The 22065-nt window shown below is 39.8% G+C and overlaps 2 protein-coding genes across 3 annotated transcripts in view; both read left to right on the top strand.

Annotated features, from left to right (window-relative positions):
- Positions 1–16283, top strand: part of susd6 (sushi domain containing 6) — a 45451-nt gene extending 29168 nt beyond the window's left edge. The window contains exons 3-7 of the mRNA XM_033990443.2: positions 9518–9712; positions 11905–12099; positions 13021–13159; positions 13683–14119; positions 14191–16283. Coding sequence (XP_033846334.1) covers positions 9518–9712; positions 11905–12099; positions 13021–13159; positions 13683–14119; positions 14191–14216 — 992 coding nt within the window. The 3' untranslated portion in view covers positions 14217–16283. The remainder of the gene's footprint in view (positions 1–9517; positions 9713–11904; positions 12100–13020; positions 13160–13682; positions 14120–14190) is intronic.
- A 713-nt stretch (positions 16284–16996) lies between these two features.
- srsf5b (serine and arginine rich splicing factor 5b) lies at positions 16997–22043 on the top strand. 2 transcript variants are annotated; one of them, XM_033990444.2, is made up of 8 exons: positions 16997–17096; positions 17357–17489; positions 17670–17740; positions 17816–17929; positions 18198–18270; positions 19391–19464; positions 19936–20046; positions 20933–22043. In XM_033990444.2, the coding sequence occupies exons 2-8, from the start codon at positions 17364–17366 to the stop codon at positions 21291–21293; spliced, it is 930 nt and encodes a 309-aa protein (XP_033846335.1). In that variant the 5' UTR covers positions 16997–17096; positions 17357–17363; the 3' UTR covers positions 21294–22043. The 2 variants fall into 2 exon arrangements, with proteins under 2 accessions (XP_033846335.1, XP_033846336.1); XM_033990445.2 differs by having other exon boundaries at positions 18201–18270; positions 20933–22038.
- Positions 22044–22065: the final 22 nt, after the last annotated feature.

The raw sequence follows: 22065 nt of genomic DNA on the forward strand, positions 1-22065 counted from the left end.
ATAGTTACAGATCAAAAATACTAATTTCAATGCAGCGATCCAGCTTTTTCAGTTCGATCCCAGTGTAGAGACTGAAAACGGCCTTTATTTCTTTCAGACTAAAACAAAACTGATCAAAACATTTTAGATAGCTGTAATTTATCACTCAAGTAACAACAGAACAACAACAAAACAAAAAAAATCAAGCATTCTGGACCAACTATGAACAGTAACAGTCTTATTACATCAATTTATATGTCCAACGAGGACGCCTGAATCGATATTTGGAAGGTTATATCCAATCCCGTATCGAATCGATGCATACTTTCTTCAATGGTTAAAAAAACATGACATGTCAAAATATTTGCTTTTATTTTATTTCAACACAAATGCATGTAGTTTTGATATTAACTTAAGTATCGGTTTATATCTGTTTTGTTTATTTCCTTGCTAACCCTAATAACTGACAAAAACATGCAAAGACAGAAATAAATACATTTAAACAATAGGCATTTTCCCAGCCCAACTATCTCCATTGTCATAGTATTACAACAACAGACTGAAACGATCGCAGCACCTTTTCTGCCCCCAATCCCAGGGTCCACTGCCTTTAACAAACAGCTCGGTGAAAATCCCTCCAGATTAGTCCCTCAGTGTGACAAAATAACAAAAAAACAACCCGCTCATCCCACTACAACAACAACAGAAACGACCCTGGATTGGTGCCAACATCCAGACCACAACATATTTACCACAACGAAGAAGAGAGCATCATCATCCTCTTGGCCTTTCGCTTTAATCCCGTCCCACCCCTGCCCCCTTTTGGACACTGTACTGTACCACCCTGTTTTATAGCCTATTGTTCTGGCAGCTGGCTCTACAGCGCTCCCAGCCTGTCACAGAGAGTCATTACATTTGTCATAGCTCGGATTGGAACCCTCCTGTCGTGATGATTTTTTTATATTGTGTGTGTGTGCCCCTCCCCCGCTGTTCTTGGCTAGTGGAGCCATGGTAGGTAACAGATGGAGAAAAGAGATATTCACAGCCTAGACGTGCTCTTGGTGAATGGGCAGGAGGATTTTTAACACCCCCGTGACCCCCCAGTGTCTCATCCGGACCGGGCTAAGGCGATTCAGGTTGGGATTAGGCAACGTCCTGATTCCTGGATAACCAAGCATCTCCCCAGTCGCCAACATATATGTATTTAAACGTCATTTGCCCTCTTGAATTTGATATTTTCATGGTGTTTTTTAAATTTGTATTTTTGTGGTGACATTACAGAATACAATGATGTCCTAATCTCGATCTAATATTCCTGTATTTATGATTATCTAATGGAATGTTTTCCATTCATAGACTATATATATAAATGGGCATAGCTAACCTGTTAGCCACCGCGTTCCAAATAGGAAGTGATCATGGGCGTGCTTCCTCCTCTATTGACTCACTGAAAAACTGTCGCCCCTCTCTCTGTAACTGCTGCAGTGAGCCTCGTCATTGTGGTCTTAAAATGTTCGTATTAACCCATTAACCTGCTCTACATGACCCTGTTGTTTTTTTATTTTTTATTTTATTTTGCTGTTCTGTCTGTAAATCAAGATATAAATATTAATAGCAAACATTATAAACAGGCAAATCAGCCACCTTTTTTACCCCCGAAGTCATTCCTGCTAGCGTTAGTAACAGGTTTGACTGACAACGTTGCTAACGGCACACACCGTGCTAAACCAGCGGTGTGGGCGAAAAGGAGCGTTACCTTCAGCCTCGTCCTTGGCAGTTGGAATTCCAGATACAAAACTCTGCTCCAAATTCACCGCTATAACAGCTCGCCTTGATGAGCTTCATTTGACTGGAGCCAAATGCTGTGGTTGACGTCACACTCACTTAGTCCACTTCTTTATACAGTCTATGGTTCCATAATTCATTTTTTAAAAAGTTGTCAAAAAATTGCAGCGTAGATGCTAATTGACACTAAAACTAGCATAAAAATGAAACACCCATTTGAACAGGTACTGAAAAAAAACATCTACAGCAAACCCAGACTCCATCGTTCAGTGAAAACACATGATAACTCCTTGTTTTGTCATGTTGCTCAAAGTAAATTACATGGTACCCAGTTGAAATATTTGTCCTTCAATTTCCAATTCTGTTCTTTAAAATTGCAAGTTAGGGTCAGTGCTTGGCTGAAGATTTTCTGCATTGATATTACACTGCTTTTGATTATTTTTTCTGTCTTTACTTATGTTTTTTATGTTCTGCGGTGGAACAAATGCCCGAGCAGTGAGACACCATTTGTGATTATGACTCATCTCGTCTTCAAAAGCTCAAAACAACACACTGCTGTCTTTTTTGGCAGCGCTCTGGTCATATACTCTCTACTCTTACAAGCATAACAGATCTAGTGCTTCAGATTTAAGTACTTTACAATACGTAACAAAAAGAATCCCATGGTTCTATACTAACACTACTATTTGAATTCTGTATCCATTATAGAGTTTCTGTGCGTACTTGCCCTACCCACTGTATGGAATGTACTGTATCGACTGCTCCTGGCTTCACTTGTTCAGTCTCACTTCACTGGACTTGCCTCGACACGCCTCCCTTTGCCTAGGGGCCTCCGTGATGCTCGCGTTTTTAACTTTTTTTGCTTGGAACAGAAAGTTTGCTGTATTTCTTACCTTCACACTAAAGCATTGGAAAGCAATCTTATGTTGGTGTACAGTCACAACGTATGTCATTTACCAGATTGGAAAGATTGCCGGACCATATTCCAGTAGATGTTGGATGATATAAAGATAAAAAACTGAAACGTGATGTGATGCTTCTGGCAATATGCTATTTTGGTCACAAAGCTAGATTGTGTTTTAGTGCTTTACTCATATACAGTTGTGATCAAATACAATACTGGCCTTGGATACACAAAAAATAGTTAAAACGGTACATTTTTGTAGGGATGCACGATCCAGCTTTTTCAGTTCTGACCCCGATATCTCATCTTTATTAACCGATACCAGTGTAGAGATGGAAAATGGCAGATGTTTCCTTAAAGTTAGTTTATTACACAAAAGATCCAGTTGTGTTATACAACTTTTATTTGTCCTTCAGATAACTACTGAACAGCTTTATATGAATAAAAGTTGTTTATGGGATGTGATAGGCCAAAATCAGGCTGTAAATAGTTTTATTACGTCCAGTTAAAGGCACAATCAGGATGTTAGGGCTGACCCATTGAACCGATACTCAATCCAGCTACTTTTACAGTATCGATGCCAATATTTGGTACCAGTCAATCCTTAATTTTTTTGTCATATTATTGACACTTTTGTTGCTGTATTCATTGTCTTCTTAAATTGTCTACTTACTAAAAAAGTATCTTACTGCAAAAAGGAATTACAAGTAATTACTAAGTACAAGGAGGTTGGTTTAACACACGTAGCTGGTTAACTTTTAACTAGTAAGTATGAGGAAGTAAAGTACTTAGGAAGTCTCATGATGCAGTGCCGCTCAATTTCTGTAGCGTCAACAGTAAATAGCCTATAACCTGGAAAGCAGGCACAACTAGCTACACTCAAATGATATATGTGTTTAATGTGGTTAAAACGATCATAGTTGAATATTTGTATCCACTTAACGACTTAACTTAATTACTGTATCATCCATGTTATGACTACCTGGGTGTTATTTGGTACACCATCATTTTGTAAAAGCTTTCATGAATACAAAACATAGTTTTTTTTGCTATATATTTTAAATTGGCTCTGGTTTAGAGGCTTTTTTGTATTGCATTCTATTTTAAATCATCATTTCTAAACCAATGTACTTGAGTATACTTGAATATACATATATATTATATTCTGACAAAGACTCCTTAAGACTTATTCGAAATGCGTTGGCTCGACTCAGGTAAGAAGAAAAGAGTTCTATGAATCACCTTTTTGATTGTTTTTTTTACTTTAACTTTGTTCTTGTGTATTTGAATATATTCCAAACACGAAACTTGATAGTCCCTGGTATTCTTGACCACTCCTGCCTACTTCTCGAAACTCCACTGTTATCAGCCATTAACTCTTTACAATGCCTTCACAGACTTACTAACTCCTATCTCCACCTCTCTATAAGCTGAAGGCTGGGTGTTTATAACCAGTGGGCGGAGATACCCCAATGTCTTTGTCCCTCCACTCTACCCCAGGAGCCAGATCAAAAGAGAAGTACCACGAATGCCATAAACACTAATCTCCCTTTGCATTGACTCAACCACAAAAGCCCATAATAGTAGTTCACTGCGGCCTGGAGCTTTTTGTCCCAAACCGCCCCCCCCGTAGTCCTGCCTGTCTCGGGGGGGCCGTCAATTCATCACCTCCACCAAACCCTATTAGCATCCGCGCCTATTTAGAGGGTATTTAGCCCCTCTCCAGAGCCGCAGTCAGGTCGCTAATTGCGTTTCAGGCTCCAAAGTGTTTACAGAAATGCGTGAAAGACAAAACAGCTGGTGGAGAGAGGAGTCGGTGGAGCCATTCAGAAATGGATTAGAATCAGAGGGTTAAATCTAATGTGATCAATAATAACAAAAGAATGAATGTGTTAGGGTTTTTGTTATCTGATGCATTTGCTAGCTTTATCTGAATAGCTGTTTTTAAAAAGGGCACTTCATTTAATCAATGCGTGTTTCTGTTTGGTAATGCAGTTTCTTTCTGGCCTCTTGTGATCTTGGACCTAGGGGTGGCCGATATTGACAGAAATGAAAACCTATTTGTATATATTGTCGATAACGGTAATTTATTTTTGCAGTCTATCCGATATACGCTAAAATGTGCATGTGCAGCAAATCGAGCTGGAGGTTCAAGTATCGCACAAAAATAGTGATGGGACTTCAGCTCTTTCAAATCTTTTTGAGGCGTTCATTTCAAAGTGATATATGACAGAAGCCAATGTAAGAACTCTACAAAATAATCACTAAGAGAGAAAACCAAGGCTCAGATATGTTTAAAACGGTTGAAACTGAGCGTAGGAGTGAGTTCACCCTTTGAAATAATAAGTAATCAAAATAAAACACTGCACTACAATAATAATTAAAAAATCTAATTGTTATTATGATATCAAATACCTTTTTTGGTCACAAAGCTCTCACTTGTGTTTTCTGCGCCGCTTTTGAGCTGATGCTTGTGATGGTTCAGGATTAATCAGTATAAAAATACATAGAAATTAGAAAGAAAAATATTTGGTTCTTTTAAAAAATGAGATCTGGTTCCAGCTGGTCACGTTAAAGAACCATTCAAAAGAGCCGACTCATTCACAAATGTCACATCATTACACAAAAAGTTAATATGATCTTATCTTTGCCTATAATATGAACCTTAAAGCCACAGTATGTAACTTTTCAGCCCAAAACATATACTAAAATAAAATCATGTGATATTTGACATCATGTGACTGGGAGAAGGGGGGATTTTATTACACATATTTTATTATTTAGTTATTGTTTAGGCCCCATTACAGTTCAACTTAAACACATTTGTGAAAGTTAGAAATGATCAATATTTAGTTTGTTTTCTTGTTTCCATGGAAATGTTGGTTTGGCTATGGTGAATGTTATGAAGTATGGTTTTAACTTCATTTTTCCATGGAAGCAGGCCACCTCCAGAAAGTTACACATTGTAGCTTTAAGCAACTTTACAAAAAATTGAATGGATCCCAAGTCAGTACACCCAAGGTCAATTATGATCTTATAATATTATTTTTGTTTTGGGGGTCATTCATTTCACCCATAAACAAGCGATTTACCGATTTAGCGATTTATAAACAACATTTTCATTTTAACAAGTCTGTGAGCGTCAAAGCCACTCTGAAACACAGCCCCAGTCCCAGGTTCGACTCTTAACTCCTCACACGCCCTTTGTTTATGTCACCAGCTGACAGATGTGATGCTAATGCTAACAGGCTTGGCTTTGGGCCCAAATACATAGGTGCTATTTTTATCACTGCTATTTCTGACACGGCCATTGAAATTTAAGCAGCTTATGAACACCTTTTAAGTGACATAGGATTGTACTTGGAAAACGTACAAGCTGTAGTATTAGTCTAAAAATGGACTTCACCAGTGTATTTAAAGACGCTGTACCTGCTTTGTACTGTCTTAAAACGTGAAAAACAGAGCTAGCTTATTTAAAACCGTGCCATGATCCAATGTATTCAGACCATTATTCACCTTTAATGACTTTATAAGCATTTTTCACAACTCCAACCAGAAACCAGAATACAGTTTTGCCCCGACTCTAAAGCTAACAATAACTAGCATGCTAACGCCCACTTGATAATCGGATAATAAAACTCGGTGCTCCTCATTTTGACCTCAAGAGCTGCTTATACAATATATCTATTCTGAGGCTAGATAGTTTGATAAAATGGTAGAAATGGGTACAGGCTGTTTAAATTGTAATATAATTTCTCACACAAAACATGCTAAAATGTTCTTAATGTTCTTATTTTTTTTATCATTTCATTTATTCATCATGTCCCAACGTTCGGTAACAACTATTTGGAAACAGCTTCCTTTGTAATGATGTATTTTTTCCATTGAACACATCGTAGTTGCACTATTGGTCACAGATGAGAAGCTTTTCCTGTGTCACGCTAATAGCATTCACAAGTATCTCAACATTGCATAAGACAGAGACGACTTGAAATAGAAAATTTTTCTATGTTTTCACGTAAATGGGAGTTCTTCAGAAGTTGCCTCAGAACTTGTCACGTGACTTTCAGACGTCAAAGCTTGAAAGAGCACTTAACCCTGCCAATGGAGAAGTTACATTCCTAGTGGAGTTGTGGCTTTCACTAGTGGTGTTATGAATTACTACTGCTGGGTTTCAGATGACGTCACAACATTTCTATAGACCAGTAATATTTAATAGAAATGAATATTGTTAAAAGTCAATTTTTTGTGATACAGTGAGTTATTGGGTTTAGTCACTGATTGAAAGGATCAGCTTCAACATTTGTGAATTTATCATTTGGATATATCATGGCAAACTACAATATAATTAAAGGAAATTTAAGGAAAATCTGACCGAAAACTGCCAATTTCACAAGATAAGATTGCGTTTCAGTGGTGATTTTAACATATTTCTGACGTATTTTTCACCTAAATTTGGTTATAAGCAAGTTGTTGAATGTTTGAGTGTTTGGACAAGTATTTAAAATCCTTGTTACGTAATATTAATGTGATGTAAACAGTGTAAGTCTGGACAGTTAATCACATTTTAATCAAGTTCAAGATACTGTCATTTCTAATTGTCAGTGATCAACTTGGGTCTTTTTAACTGAGAGGTCCATAGCCAATCCTCTGTCAGTAAAAGCATGTGGTTTGGAGCAGAGATCAAACATTACTGGAAGAAATTTGGCTTTTTGTTTTATATGGCAGTTGTTAAAAACTAATTGGAAACTGCAATGACTACAACTTTAAACTGTAACTCGTAACATAGCATCTAGATTCTAATCATTGTTCAGTCAACACCAAAATGACAAACAAAAGCTATAAGAGACGAGACGGTCCCCTGTCCTCCCCCTGCTGGGACGGCTCCGTTTACACAGGTGTCCAATGTTATGTCAGGCTGCTTGAATCTGGCTTCCTTCTTTAGCTAGCCTGCTATTGTTTACCGCTAATGCTAACACAAACCCTATTCTTATTGCATATTTGCCCGCGGCACGCTATTTCTGTCCTAGATTCATAATGGAATCATAGCTCAATTAAGTCAAAGACGCATCGGGTTCATTAGCTAGCTGTAAATGCTATGTGACGCTGACAGCTTAATCAAGAGGAATTACATGTACACGAAAGCTCCAGTGACATTTGAACGCACCGTAGAGGCTTTCGCTGTTCCCCTATCTTGTCATGTTGATACAGTGTGTGGCCCTCTGTGTACTGTAAAAAAAAGAAAAAGAAAAAACGTAGCCTGGTTTTGAGTAAGAATACCTCCGAGCTTTAATTACGAGCTCAACTTGTCGACTCCCTGTGAAAAGTGGTGTGAGCTAGTGGCAGGAGCGCTGTATATGATGGATAATACAGCGAAGACCTATTTGGAGTGGTACAGAAATCTTACAAACAAATAAAAATGGACCAGTTCACTTCATATCAACATTCTATACACTAATAATATCTAATACAGATCAGGGCAGCAAACGTATTATAGTTTAGTGTGCCTTTTTAAATACTAGTAATAGATAAATTGCTTTGTGACCCACAGCCTTATAGTTTTGCGACCTCCACTTTGGAAGCCTTGAAGCTACCTCAGGCCATTCATGTGATGCTAATTCTCGCTTTTATTAGCTTAGCCATAAAAATCTTACAGTAATTAAACCAAACTTGCAATTTTGTTCACAATTCATAACAATACCATTAAAGGTTATCACATTAAAATCTCAGCTCACACTGAGTATTGAATACACTCAAGTCACATTCATCGCCGATCTATTTTTAAACGGCTTGGACAGAGGCACTAATGATCTAAAGATGTAATTGGTTTGCAAATGGAGATGGTCATTCAGAATTGCTCTAATAATACTCTGCATCACTGTGGGTGTGCAGGGATCCATCCATCAAACTGTTCCTCACACAAGGCTAATACTGGTTTGAGTTCTTATGCATTACAGAAGATGTTTGTATTAGTTTAAACTACAGGGTTAGCAGGTTTTATACATAACAAGATTGTAGAATGTTTTGTTGTTTCAGGGGATTTCATACACTTATTAATCTAAATGTATTTGTAGTTTGCTAAATGATTATTGAAATTGTGATTGAAATTATTTTGAAGTCTCACAAGCTTTTTGTAGCTTTTAAGATCTAAAACTTGAGGAAAAATGCATTAAAGACACTGTACATGAATTTCATCATGTGATAAAGTAAAGCTGATTTGCACCGGTTCAGACATATTGTAATGGCAGCACTTGGGTCAAAATGAGACAGATGTGTTTATGTAATTATAAAGCTTTTTTCTCCTCCATGAATCAGGAAGTGTGCTAATGTTAGCATGCTCCTTGTTAGCATTATTGTGACATCAAAACTCTATGCTATAGTCTCTGAAAGTTTTGAAAACTCATCGCGGTTAATAATTAGGATGCTAGGCATGCGTTAACAACAACTAGCATGCTAGCATACACTTCCTGATCATCAGACATTATAATAGCTTAGGGTCAAAATGAGACCGCTGTGTGCTCTATGCATCTAATTCTAAAGCCTTTTTATCATCCGTGCTAGTTGTTGTTTGCATTAACTAAAAAACTGCTCTGGTTTCTGAAAATTGTAAAAAGTGGTTTTAAACTCATGGCAGTGACTAATTAGGATGCAAGGAATGCACTTTTGAAGAAAGTGTGGAATGAGTTGGGGACCACTGCAAACCATTTAAAATGAACTAGTTCTTTTTTCTCCACATTTTTAAGACTGTTGTTGTGTTGTTTGCATATTTTCAAAACAGCCTCTTGGATATCATGTGTTAGAATTTGATGTTCCATCTGTGACACCCTCTGCTCTGTCCTCTGTGTTCAGGATGTGCGCGGCCGCCCGGGGTGCAGCACGGGGACCTGTTGAACCAGACAGAGGCCAACCGCGGCTCCTTCCCCCCAGGGACCCTGCTCTCCTACAGTTGTGACCCCGGATACAGTGCAGACGGCCCAGTGAGCATCATCTGCACCAGCCTGGGCACCTGGTCCCACCCATCGCCGCGCTGCGTCCGGAACAACGGTAACGCAATTTCAAATGGGCACAAATTAGCAATATCATTGATTATGTAGGTGGGGCTCATACTTTTCACACCAAGTACAACCCAAGATGATATTTGTTTTTTGAATACCACCAGATTTAAACTCGGACTATTGATACTTTGCAGTGACATCACGTTGGGGGGTTCTGCATGTATGTCTATGGAGAAATGTTCAGCAGTTACAATGGTGACACAATGCATACATTAGCAAACACAGCTAAAATAGTTTTAACAAATCTTTTAGCTTGCTCAAGAAAAAATACAAAATTGATCTAAACAACACATTTTCAGGAACCTGTGATCAATATGAACGTTCATGATCCTGTTTAGATGTTTGATTTTCAACAAAACTAACTGAAAAACTGTTGGCTAATCCTAGCTAGCTTGTGATTTGAGAGGGACAAAATCAGCTCACCTGTTGTAGTTCCAACTAAGTCAGTTCTTTCTGGTCAGATTTTGTTAAAACAAAGCTCAGATTAAAGTAACTTGAGTAACATTGCTTCAGACAGAGTAGTTCCTCTAGTTAGCTTCACACCCAGTCAATGTTGATGACATCAGCTGCAAAGTATCAATGTCAGGCTTAAATTGGGTCTAAACCAGGTGTGAAATGAGGCTTATCCATAGATACGGTAGATGTAAATAATGTTTATAGGTTAGATACTTCTAAAATAATCTTATTGTATAGATCTCTACAAACGTGCTCTGAAATGCATGGGATTCTTGTATTAGTTTGACATTTGAGAGTAGACTGAAATATGAACTGCTAATGTTCCTGGATGTGCACCATAAACTGTTTTTACTGCAGATCAAATCACTTTATCTGTCAGAACATTAGCAAGTGACGATTTCAAAATTGCTCTGGTCTAGTTTAAAAATGTCTTTTTAGTCTTTGTCCCTTCAAAAACAATTAGACTTCAAACGAACAAGTATATCAGACATTTAAATACATTTGCACACTATAGATTTTACTCTTCTTCTATGAATCCGATTCAGACTGGGGTGCATTTAAAATAATGGACTACAAATGTGCAATACTGTACATTAATGATAAAAATGATTTATGCAACCATTATAAACGGGGTGTTTTCAGGAGAATGTTATTAATAAAACTATGCTTCTTAATGGTGGCGACAAAGCTCCATTACTCTGAAACCCTGTCATATGTCTTTGTACAGAGCTCATTACAGCAGCCCACAGAGGCAATGCTTGTGTTTGTTTGGGACTAAAATAGACCTCACTTTACACCACTGACAGCCATAAATATGAATGCTTTTTCTGCTTTTTGGTGCAGCTTTACAGACATGCCATTTGAGTTAATACGCAAATATTCCGTGTTTTTGCATGATGCATTGTGGGAAATTGAAGGCGCTTAATGTGAACTGTTTAGACTCTTGGACATCGATGTAAAGTTGTCTAGATGCCCAGTTTAGTGTTGTGTCCCATGTTGCTCTTTTGGATTCTTCCATCCTTTAATTTCCCAATGCAACTAACATCCAAGGAATAATGTAGAGGTTGTTTTTTCAATTCATCAGTTTGTCCTACTTTGTCCTGAATTACATTTTTTAACATTTTCACTACATTTTTTCATCAGAAACACAGAATAGATACATTTGCAGCGTTGGCCCACAGCATGTTTGGAGTCTATGTTTAATCTGATGAGTGGTTTTCACACAAGTACCACCCTTTTTTTTTCTTTTGTTTTTTGTGGTGGCAGTTCTAGTTAAACAGGAATCTTATTCATTTAAATGGAGAATTTGAGAAAGGTTTTGCAGGTAAAATATGATATAAAGTAGGTTGAGTTGTGTAAAATGCATCAATTCTCTAGTATGCTTTGAAACCTGTTTGTACTTTGTATAGAAATAACACAGCCTGAATGACATCCAGAATAAGGTGAATAAATGAGGACTAAACCAGGTCTAAAATCAATGAGACTAAACCAGGTCTAAAAGGAGTTCTGAATAATGGTTTATGTAAAGGACAAAAACAAGAAAAAAAACAAAGAAAAAAAACCAATTCCTCAATGAATCCCATTAGTTGCCTCAGCTCTTACACCAAGAATATTTAAAAGTTTTTATTAATGTGTCAAAAAACAACAGGAGGAAAGATTTCCCCTTACAGTATCATTTTCACCTGCGAGCTGCAAATTTGATTTTCTGTACCATCACCCCCACAGTGTGTCTGCCTCCCACCGAGCCAGAGAACGGAGGGTACCGCTGCCACCCGTCGCCCTGCCACCGGCTCAACCACAAAACAGTCATCGAGTACTTTTGCGACGAGGGATACGCGCTCAAGGGAGACTACAAGTTCCTCACTTGCCAGAATGGAGAGTGGGACGCCCCCATGCAGGTCAGCTGTAGGCTCACACAAGGTACGTATCCTCTGAGGATTTATGCGAAAATTAAATGTACTTTAAGCTGTCCTGGTGCAATTGTTGATAGAAATAGCTTGGATTTTATATTAATTCTATAGAGTTAAGTGATGATGTCACTTCCGGGTCCAACCAGAAGCTTCACAGACGATTTTTAGATTTGTTTTTGTTCCTTATTCATCAAACAAAAGACAGTTACCTTTCTAAAGTGTTTGTTTAACCACAAATTGTATCAAATCGTTATTGATATGTGGGTAACGCGGTGATTTTTTTTTTTTTTGTCAAACCACAACTAAAAATCAACCAAAATAAAATATATCAATTTTGGTTGTGTGGTCTTTAATAGAGAATTTGTGTGGCTTAGATTCCACTCAACTGACTATCAAGCCTGTGTTATAAAGGAATACCACCCCATATACCAATATTTATCTTTGACTTTTTCTACCTCAATTTCAGATGCTGTACATAATTTTTACTTTCTTAAAAACATGAAACACAGAATCATTTCATTTTAAACAGTGCAGTGCAGTGGTCTGTTACTCCTCACTTACCATTTGCATTTGGAGCATCCTAATTATTCACCGTGATGAGTTTATAAATGCTTTTCACAACTTTCAGAGACGAGAGCAGAGTTTTGCCCTGATGCTAACACGCACTTTCCAATTATCAGACAATAAAATTCTTTCTAATTAGAAGCAGACAGCAAACTTATTTTGACCTCAAGAGCTGCTTATACAACGTATTTTTTCTGGGGCAAGACCAATTTTGCTCAAATTTCAGGGAAAAAATCTAATGTTAATGTTTTGCTATCAGCTGAAACGGATGCTTGTTTCTCTCATGTTGTTTGGCAAGACTTTTTTTTAAACTATGTAGCTAATGCATCCATGCACTCTAAGCCTCTCCCTCTCCTCTGTGTTTCAGATAAGGAACCCTCTTCTCCTCTGGGGATCCCAGCTCTGTCCATTGTGGCGTCCACAGCCAGTTCTGTGGCTCTCATCTTGCTTTTAGTTGTGCTTGTTGTTCTTGTTCAGCCAAAACTCAAGTCTTTTCACCACAGCAGGTAAACTGACTTTATCTGTTCATATACTGCCATTAAAGGGTGGTTTATTCTTGTTTTATGTCAGACCAACAATTCAGGCCTGTATGTAACACAAGATCAGTCCAGCTAAACAAATTTACTAAAGGTGGATTGTCTTGCAAAGCCTCATCACTTTTCAACATTGAGGAAAATCCATAGAGAATCAAGAATGAATTGTTGCCACACCTTGAGAGGACAATAAAACATCTGATATATCTTGTAATCATTCACCAAGCTCAGCTGACACTCACCCAGACTCACATGAGCTCAAACCAGTTGTATGAGGAAGAATACCTGAGTATGTAGAAGTGAAAGTACAAGTGCGACAGGCAGGTGCAAACAGGACAGAGCTCTGCGGCTCTTTGGTTGCTGTGGGCCTGAGGGCTTACAGCAGACTGTGATGAAAGCACTGATCAGTGCACAAGAATCCTCTACACAGTAGTCCCAGGAGTGCTGTGTCACATACAGTCCCAGGTCTAACTCTAACTGATGCTGTGTTCTGCAGGAGAGAGCAGGGCGTGTCGGGCCAGTCGGGCTCCATCATGGTGGAGGGTGTACAGGTGGCGCTGCCCTCGTATGAAGAGGCAGTTTATGGGAATTCCTCAGAAGCAGCCCCTCCGCCCTCTCCTCCACCCTCCGCTCCAGAGACCCGGGTGCCCATCGTACTGTCAGAGGGTCCTCCTCAGGGGGCCACTGGGGGCTTGCCCCCGCACACAGACTTTGACTACTGCCTCCCCTCCACCTCATCCTCCTCATACTCCTCCTCCCGCCACAGTCGCAGCCATGCAGAGACAGTGCTGGTGCACCAGGCTCCCTCCTCCTCGTCCTGGGCCAGAGAGCACCCACGGGGCGCTTGTGCTCCCATCCCACTGCGCAGAGACTCTGAGAGCAGCGACCAGCATAGTTTACTGTCTGTCACCTCCACAGACGACTACTCTGACGGTACGCCTCCCTCAGCACGCACACTGTTGTTACTGTGCTGTCATGATCTAATGTGTTCTGTTGTGTTACAGATATTCCTCTGCTGAAGGAAGCATGAGCATGAGTGACTGTGGCTCCTCCCCCTCAGCCTAAAGACTAAAGACTGTACACAGGCCCATTCCCCTGCAGCTCCTCTGCCATCGCTTTAATCAGAGCAACGCCAAACGCCAACACAGCACCGCTGGACCACCCATGGATCACCCATGGACAACCCCTATAGCTCCTGTATAATACAGACAAGATTGTACTTCTCCATACTTCACTAAAGCTCTCCTGGAGCAGGCCATAGCCACTGTCAGGTATCGCTCCAGACATGTGTGAAGTCGGCCCCCTCGTCATGTGGCGCTCAGTCCAAATGGTCTTCCCGGTGTACTCGAAATGCTTTGAGTGACAGCTGGGTCTCATGGCCCTCTATGTGAATGCTGCATGTTTTCTTTTCTGTTCTGTTTCTGTCACAGACAGGTGGCCCAGTCTGAATGAAGCATGACGCCTCCTCTGTCTCTCTGTTTCTCCTCTTTTTCTACCTGTGTGTGTGATTGAGTGTATGAATTATAGAGAGCCTTCTAACAGGATGTGCGTCATCTCAAAAAACATTCTTGTGGGTTCCGTCGCCATCGCGTTATGTCGCGGTTGGGACCATCGATTTTACAGCGCTCCCTACTGGCCTCTCCAGTCACACACAGCACCTGTCATTTATAACAGCCACCCTTTTGTTGGTTTTCCTTCTGTATTTATTGCTTGTCTGAGATTTCCGAGTGTATGCTATGTGTGTATATCTTTTGTGCGGCAGGAGAGGTGATCGAACAGTATGCTAGGCCTTGCTACAGCCATTTCCTGATTTTACGAATTTTGCTCCGTTCCAAGTTCACAATGTCCCATGTTTTTTCACCATAGGAAAAAAAACAGCCCTCCGAGCTTTGAGTCATATGAACTGCATCTTTGTCTGGACAGGCAATGAATCCCACTACACCACGTGTGTATTACTCATTCAGACACTCAAATAGTCTTATTAGCCGGAGAATACACTACTTCATATTTGTGCATTATATTTACCCAAACTGCAGCTGGTTGCAGTGAAGACATTTTCCCTGATGCCTAGTGTAAGCAAGAGAGAATCATTATTTGAAATTTTAAACTGGAACTAAACACTGAATCAACTTTTTTGCTACTAAACCATATATATGTCCAGTTTTAGTGTCTACTACATAAATTTGCAACTTTGTGGTCAATTTCAGGTACTTGGTGACATCACACAAGACTGACTCGATTATAGCCACGTGTTTCTGATTATAAACAGCAGGTTGCAGGAGCGTAGTTTGAAGTGTGGATACCTGTTAGACCAATCACACTGTTCCTTCTACCTCCTGCTCTCCCTTCACGCTTTTCTTTAGTCCTCCAGGTACTGCCCAAGTTAGTAGCTCTATTTGAAATGTGGTTGTGGGCGAAGTTTAGGTGTTTAGTTCCACTTTAAAATTATCATATGATTTATTTTTAATTTCCAGCTTTGTGTTTTAAGCTGAAAATGTTTACTTTCCCAAATCTCATCCGTACATTGTTGTCAACAAGCTATATATTTGATTAATGTAAAAAACAAGAATGTTGCCTTAGACTTGTACATTTTATTTTGTTTTTTGTGTATTCTTGAAAGCCTTCGCATCGGCTGTTTTCCCAAAGGCCTTACTTTATTATTATTTCTATTCTATGCATAAAACTGTCTTGTGTATTTATCAATTACTTTAGCTTTTTGTGGGCCGAGAACATGTCCAAACCTATTTCGCCACCAACTCGGACAATGATTCAAAATGTTGACGATTAACCTATTATCAAGCACCTATATATAATTTCTTTGCTTCTGTTTGGCTGTGAGGCGTTCAAAGGTTATGGGAAAAAGAAGAATCGAAAAACTAGAATTGACTTTGCGTTTAAAGCACTGTTGTACGGTGTTGTTTCCCTGGTATTTACAGGTTTAAAAAAGTACACATTTGGTTCAATGCTTTCACCTTGTTTTTCTCCTCTGTACATGGCAGTGGGTGTGAAGATAGTAATTTAATATTTGTATAAAGTTTAATTTAATTTTACAGTGTGTATATAACTTTCTAATTAAAGCTTTCTTTTGGATGTGGAATGTGTCTCATTCTTACATTTCAAAATAATGTGCCTGCAGTGTGTAGAGCAGTGGTCTAGAGAATTTCTTAAGTTAGAGTAAAAAGTATTTGGGGAAACTACTGAAAGAAGAGTAACTGAAGGAAACGACTGATTTATAATTTGAGGTTAATGGAATTTAAAGGTCATTCAAGGTCATAGCACAAACTGAAACTGAATCATATCTGAAGGAGCCGTGCCAGAAACAGTCACTTGACTTACAGTGGGAAGTGTAACCAAAACTTTGTCTCAAGTTAAGGGTTAGAGTGCAACAGTACAGTAAAGTGTAAATACAATTACGCGAGTAAGAGTATGGTGTCAAGAAATCACTGAAAAAGTTAGTTTAAGTAACTGAATACTACTCACTTAATTTTAATTGCACTACAGAATAATCTGTTTGGGGGTATGCTGTGCAATGAATCTTGTGTGTATACTGCGAATTAATTTAAATGAAAATATCAAATGCGTCGTGTTTCTTATTAGTATTTAAATTGTATATGTTGAGCAGATAACTGTTGCCGTAAGACTGTATATAATGTAGGGAAATTCTCTCGTTGTATTGTATTGTAATATTTGGGCGACATCTGGTGGCTGAATAATACACTGCACCTCTCTGTGACGTCATCTTCGGAGACGCGTCCCGAAGCTCCCGAATGACACTCGGGTTTTTCCGCCGCCGCTTCGTGACCCCTCCCCGAGACGGAAGGACTCCATTTTGTTTGCATTCACTCCTCTGCAACCACTACCGACAGACACAGCCCAACGACTTCGCAAAGCAGCACACCACAACTCAAAGGTACTGTACACTAATTTGATGTATATTTATTTCTGTATTTGCTGTTAAATAATTCGTTCCATCAGTTAAAGATTGAATGCGGTAATGCTGCGCAGCGCTATGCTAGTTCCTGGAGAACTAGCTTTCTGTAACTAGGCCTCACCGCACCACTCGCCTCCTAACCTACTTTTGATTTTCGAGATTTAACTGAAGTAAATGTTTAAATATCGTACTTAAATTCAAATATATCAGTTGTGTTTTTCTTTGCTAACCCTTCACAGGTAGAAGATGAGTGGATGTCGTATTTTCATCGGCCGCCTGAGCCCCTCGGCCCGGGAGAAGGACGTGGAGAGGTTTTTCAAAGGATACGGCCGCATCCGGGACATCGACCTCAAGAGAGGCTTCGGCTTCGTGGTGAGGACAAAGAAGTGTTTCTCCTGACAATATTTAGTTACATGTTTGATTCAAGAAAGGTTTAGCTTACTTTCTTTATTTGCCGGAATCTAAATAAATCCTGAAAGTTAGCTGGTTTGAGCTGGAGAGAGACTTTATGCAAAAATATGCAAAGAAGTCATGCCTTTTATGTTACTGTAGGAGTTTGATGACCCCAGAGACGCTGAAGATGCAGTGTATGAGCTTGATGGAAAAGAACTCTGCAATGAAAGGTAAGTCTGGAATGTTTTTATGGAATGTTAAAACTACACAGTTTGTTACAATTGTTTGAAACTGTTTTTCTCCAGGGTGACCATTGAGCATGCTCGTGTGCGTCTGCGTGGAGGTCGAGGCAGAGGCGGCAGTGCTGGAGGTCGTTTCTCATCAGACCGCTATGGCAGAGGATCCCAGAGTAGCCGAAGGTAACTGCTATGTTAGCATTCAGAATGGGAGTTAAAGCTGTAACTACTGTTCTATGAATCCGGGTGAACACCAGAGGCGGTGCTTTGGGCATAAGGTGCTCGAAGCACTGCCTCTTTGGTCATGGCCCCGTTTATATTTATTAGGCTAAGTGAATATTTCTGAATGTTTCTGGCCTGACCTTTACCTTGAAATTTGGGAAAATCTAAATTTGACATTGATGGTGATTAGTGCTGTGTAATGTTTTAATGCTGTGTCTATCTGTTGCAGTAGAAATCCTCCCCCCATGCGCACAGAAAACCGACTGATTGTGGAGAACTTGTCCTCCCGCGTGAGCTGGCAGGTTAGTGTCACAGCATGCTTTAAAACTCAAATCCAAACTGCCCTACAGCGCATTTTACACACAGATGTCTATGTCAATGCTGCAGGCTTCTGCTAATATACCAGTCACTATAACCCAAACATTCAAATCAACCGTATTTTTAAGAAACTGCACTGAGTCAGAGCCAGTTAAGTAATGAACCAAAGACAATAGCAGTAGTATCTATTTTCCAATTTGTCTTTTGTATTAAATTTTAACCAATTCTTCACCCCTTTATTTGCCAGCCTGACTGTTGTCGCTTATGGTGGAGTTAACCCCTTCTGGGTCCTTCTGTCTGGGTTGAGCCCGTTGCTGTCAGCCAGTGTGTCCTACTACACTACTACTTCCGCAGCTACCTAGTTGACGGCCGCTGCTCATATGCAACGCCCCCCTGACCAAAGCAAGGGGGCGCCGGTGTGTGGCTCAGAGCGGTGCTGGTGATGAGAGAGGGAAGCAGAGAGTTGGCAGAGACAGAGAGAGAGTTCGAGGATGAGGATGGTGCTGATGATGATGGTGATGAAGGTGGCGTTTTGGTTCGAAGGTTTCGTTAATTCGCGGGGGTACCCATATCCGACCCCCAACCACCACACTCCCTCCTCCCCCCCCTCACACATCAGAGAGAGAGAGAGCGAGCGAGCGTGTGTGTTCCTCCGAAGGAAATATGTCTGCCGAGGTTAGCCCGCCGCGTGGCTTTCAAGGTAGTAGTTTCCTCTCTTCCACCCTGTTCACTCTCTTTAAACCGAGGCGGGGTGTCTAATCTAAAGGTACGGACGAGCCCTCTCCCCCCCCCAAAAGGAACCCATGGGTGCTCTTTGGTGGAGTAAAACTGATGCCCACGGTGGCCCCACTGCATTGGAGAAAGATTGTTGTTGTTGATCTGTGTAGCTCCAAGGTCTAAAAATCTCAAATATTCAGCCAACTGCTTCCAACAATTCGTAATCTGATTAATTTAATCTTGAATTATTTTTTTGTAAATTGGCTGTCAAGTGAACTTTGAGGTTTTTGGACTTACAGTAGATTAGTCACAGATAACAGCCCATTTTTGGTGAATGAAGAATCGATGTCTGTATTGTTGAAAGCTCACTGAGTTCTGTATGTGTAGGACTTGAAAGATTACATGAGACAAGCCGGGGAGGTGACTTTTGCAGATGCACATCGGCCAAAGCTTAACGAAGGGTAAGGAGTTTTGTTTCATTTACACATGTTCAACACACAAACTCTCCATATTAAGGCTGAGCTTTTCTCTTAAACAGAAAACACTTTGTTCCACCTTGTGATGTCATGTGGTAATACAGGAAGTGCTTCACTGTATTTTAAACTTCATACACTTTCACTAGAATCTTTTGGATAATTTCAGCTCTGGAATTGACGATCTCTATTGAAGTAAAGGTAAAAGGAGCTGTTAATTTAAACTACCATTACATGACATCACAACGTATAACAAATATTTTGAGCTTTGGAGATGTAGACATACTAAGATGGATGGTTACTCAAACACAGCTCTGGGTATGATTTTGATTAGGTAAAATCATTATAACATGGCTGACAAGAATCTATTTTGTTTAATATGACTATTTTTAATTAGTTTTTTTTTTGTTTTTTTGTATTGTGAGTAATGGTCCACTCATGTCTTCTTTCTCACTTCAGGGTGGTTGAGTTTGCCTCTTACAGCGATCTGAAAAATGCCCTGGAAAAGCTGTCCGGGAAAGAAATCAATGGCAGGAAAATTAAGCTCATCGAAGCCAACAAAGCAAAGAGGTACTCACTGTTTTTATTTGACCCATGTGAGTACTGTTAAGTGAATCGACTTACATTTATAGCAACTATCAATGGGTCAATGTTTGTCAACTTGACTGGGACTACAATAGGAAGTCTTAAGTCTATATACAGGCTTAAAAAGAATCAAACTAGTGTAAACTTAGCCCAATAGTGACATAGTTGCAACAATCTGCCTCAGCTCAAAGGTTCTGTCAACATTAGGAGATTGTTCTGCAAAAACCTTTACCTTGACCTTCAAACTAATGTGCAGATGTATTGTAAAAGCAGCTCTGATGTTTGCTGTCTGCATATAATTCTAATTACAAAGCCAGGAAGTAATGCTGGTGCATGTTTTTTGGAATTTCCCCACTGTGGGACTAATAAAGGCATATCTTATCTTATATCTTATCTTATGGTTGACATGCTAATTAACAGTAGTGTGACTCCAAAATTCCTATATAGCCACTGAAAGTAGTGGGAAAAAGTGGCTTCTTATAGGGCTCTGCTGATGTGGAATTTTGGAGCCAATATTCAATATTTGGCCTGCTGCTGTAACAGATAGCTGATATTTGCCAATACCTCTATTTCATGTTTAAAATCCAGAGTCCCACATATTTACTTTTCACTTTTGTAAAAAAAAAATAACAATTTTGGTGGGATATATGATAATTTGTGGCATGTTTGTGTAACATACAGAGATGTAACACCATTTTGATTCATTAATCTGTTCAAAAAGAAAATATCGATATCAGCTGTTATGATACTGAAAGTGATATAATCACCCATCTGTAGCTTCTTGTATATTTACACTGCTCAATGTTTTAAAATTGAGCAGTTTAAATGAACCCATTGACCCTGTGCTTAACTCTATCCTCCTTCTCCCCAGGTCTAGAAGCCGCTCCCGATCGGAGAGCTCATCACGCTCCCGCTCTCGTTCCCGGGGCCGGTCTGCATCCCGCTCGCCCCGTCGCTCTCGTTCTCCCCGCAGTCCCGCCCCCAAAGCCCGCTCACCCCGCTCTCGTAGCGCCTCGCCTGCCCCCCGCGACTCCTCCCGCACCCCTCCACCCTCCAAGTCCAAATCCTCCTCCTCATCGTCCTCCAGCAAACGGCAGGCCAAGACCTCAAAGTCCAGCCCGCCCCCGTCCCCTCCCCCGGCCCAGAAGGCATCCCGGTCACGCTCCCGGTCGAGATCCAGATCGAGATCTCGTTCCCGTTCCCGCTCCCTGTCCACAGATAGTCAGCGCTAAAGGCAAATTTTTTTTTTTTTTTTTTTTTTGACTTAACTTTTTGATGTGTAGATTTGACAGAGTCTGAAGCTGAGCAGCCGTGTCTGCTTCTGGTGGGTTTTCCTGTCTGGATTTTGCATGTTTTAGTACACAAATGCTTGATAGGCAGGAGATGAAATATCGTGGAATTTTTATCGGACTGAAGGACTCAACTTAGCATTTCAAATTTCACTTTCATTTGGTTTACTCGCAGCAACCTCAGAAGGAAATCTGCATCCCTAGTTTGCAGTAATTTGAATATTTTGCAATGGTTCAAAGCTAAATACCCTCTTTTTTAAATTCAGGCGGAAGATTTGGTATCGTGTAGAAGGGTTTCCATCTTATCCACTTTTTTATCCAATTTTCAATATCTGAGTTACTGTAGCTTCAAACGCTGGCATGAGCTTCTCAAAATTAAATCTCCCATTGGTAGACCAACTTTCTCTGTAAACTGCCATTTTTGGGGTTTTTTTGTGGGGGATGGGGTTTGTAGTATTTTTCAACTCTTATGCAGTTTGTTTGGTCCATTTTCATCTTAATTTTTTGCTAACTGATACTTTGTTGCAGATGTTTTGAGTGCTTAATGTGAACAATCTTCTCAGCATTTATCTGAGGTTATTTTTGTTGAAAAGCAAGAGACGTTTTTGTAAATAGTGATTTTATTTCAATGCAAAAAATGTAAACATTTGTATGGTGACAGTGAGACTCAAACCAATTAAACACAAAAAGTACATGTCTTTGAGTGGTGCTTGTT

This window comes from Periophthalmus magnuspinnatus, chromosome 24, assembly GCF_009829125.3.
Source record: "Periophthalmus magnuspinnatus isolate fPerMag1 chromosome 24, fPerMag1.2.pri, whole genome shotgun sequence".
Classification (NCBI taxonomy): domain Eukaryota; kingdom Metazoa; phylum Chordata; class Actinopteri; order Gobiiformes; family Gobiidae; genus Periophthalmus; species Periophthalmus magnuspinnatus.

Bases quoted from the DNA above. Each gene is read 5' to 3' on its own strand.
- srsf5b (XM_033990444.2), top strand. From the start codon at position 17,364: ATGAGTGGATGTCGTATTTTCATCGGCCGCCTGAGCCCCTCGGCCCGG. The intron at 19,465-19,935 runs GTAAGGAGTTTT...TTCTCACTTCAG, and splicing joins CGGCCAAAGCTTAACGAAGG to GGTGGTTGAGTTTGCCTCTT. The intron at 20,047-20,932 runs GTACTCACTGTT...CCTTCTCCCCAG, and splicing joins GAAGCCAACAAAGCAAAGAG to GTCTAGAAGCCGCTCCCGAT.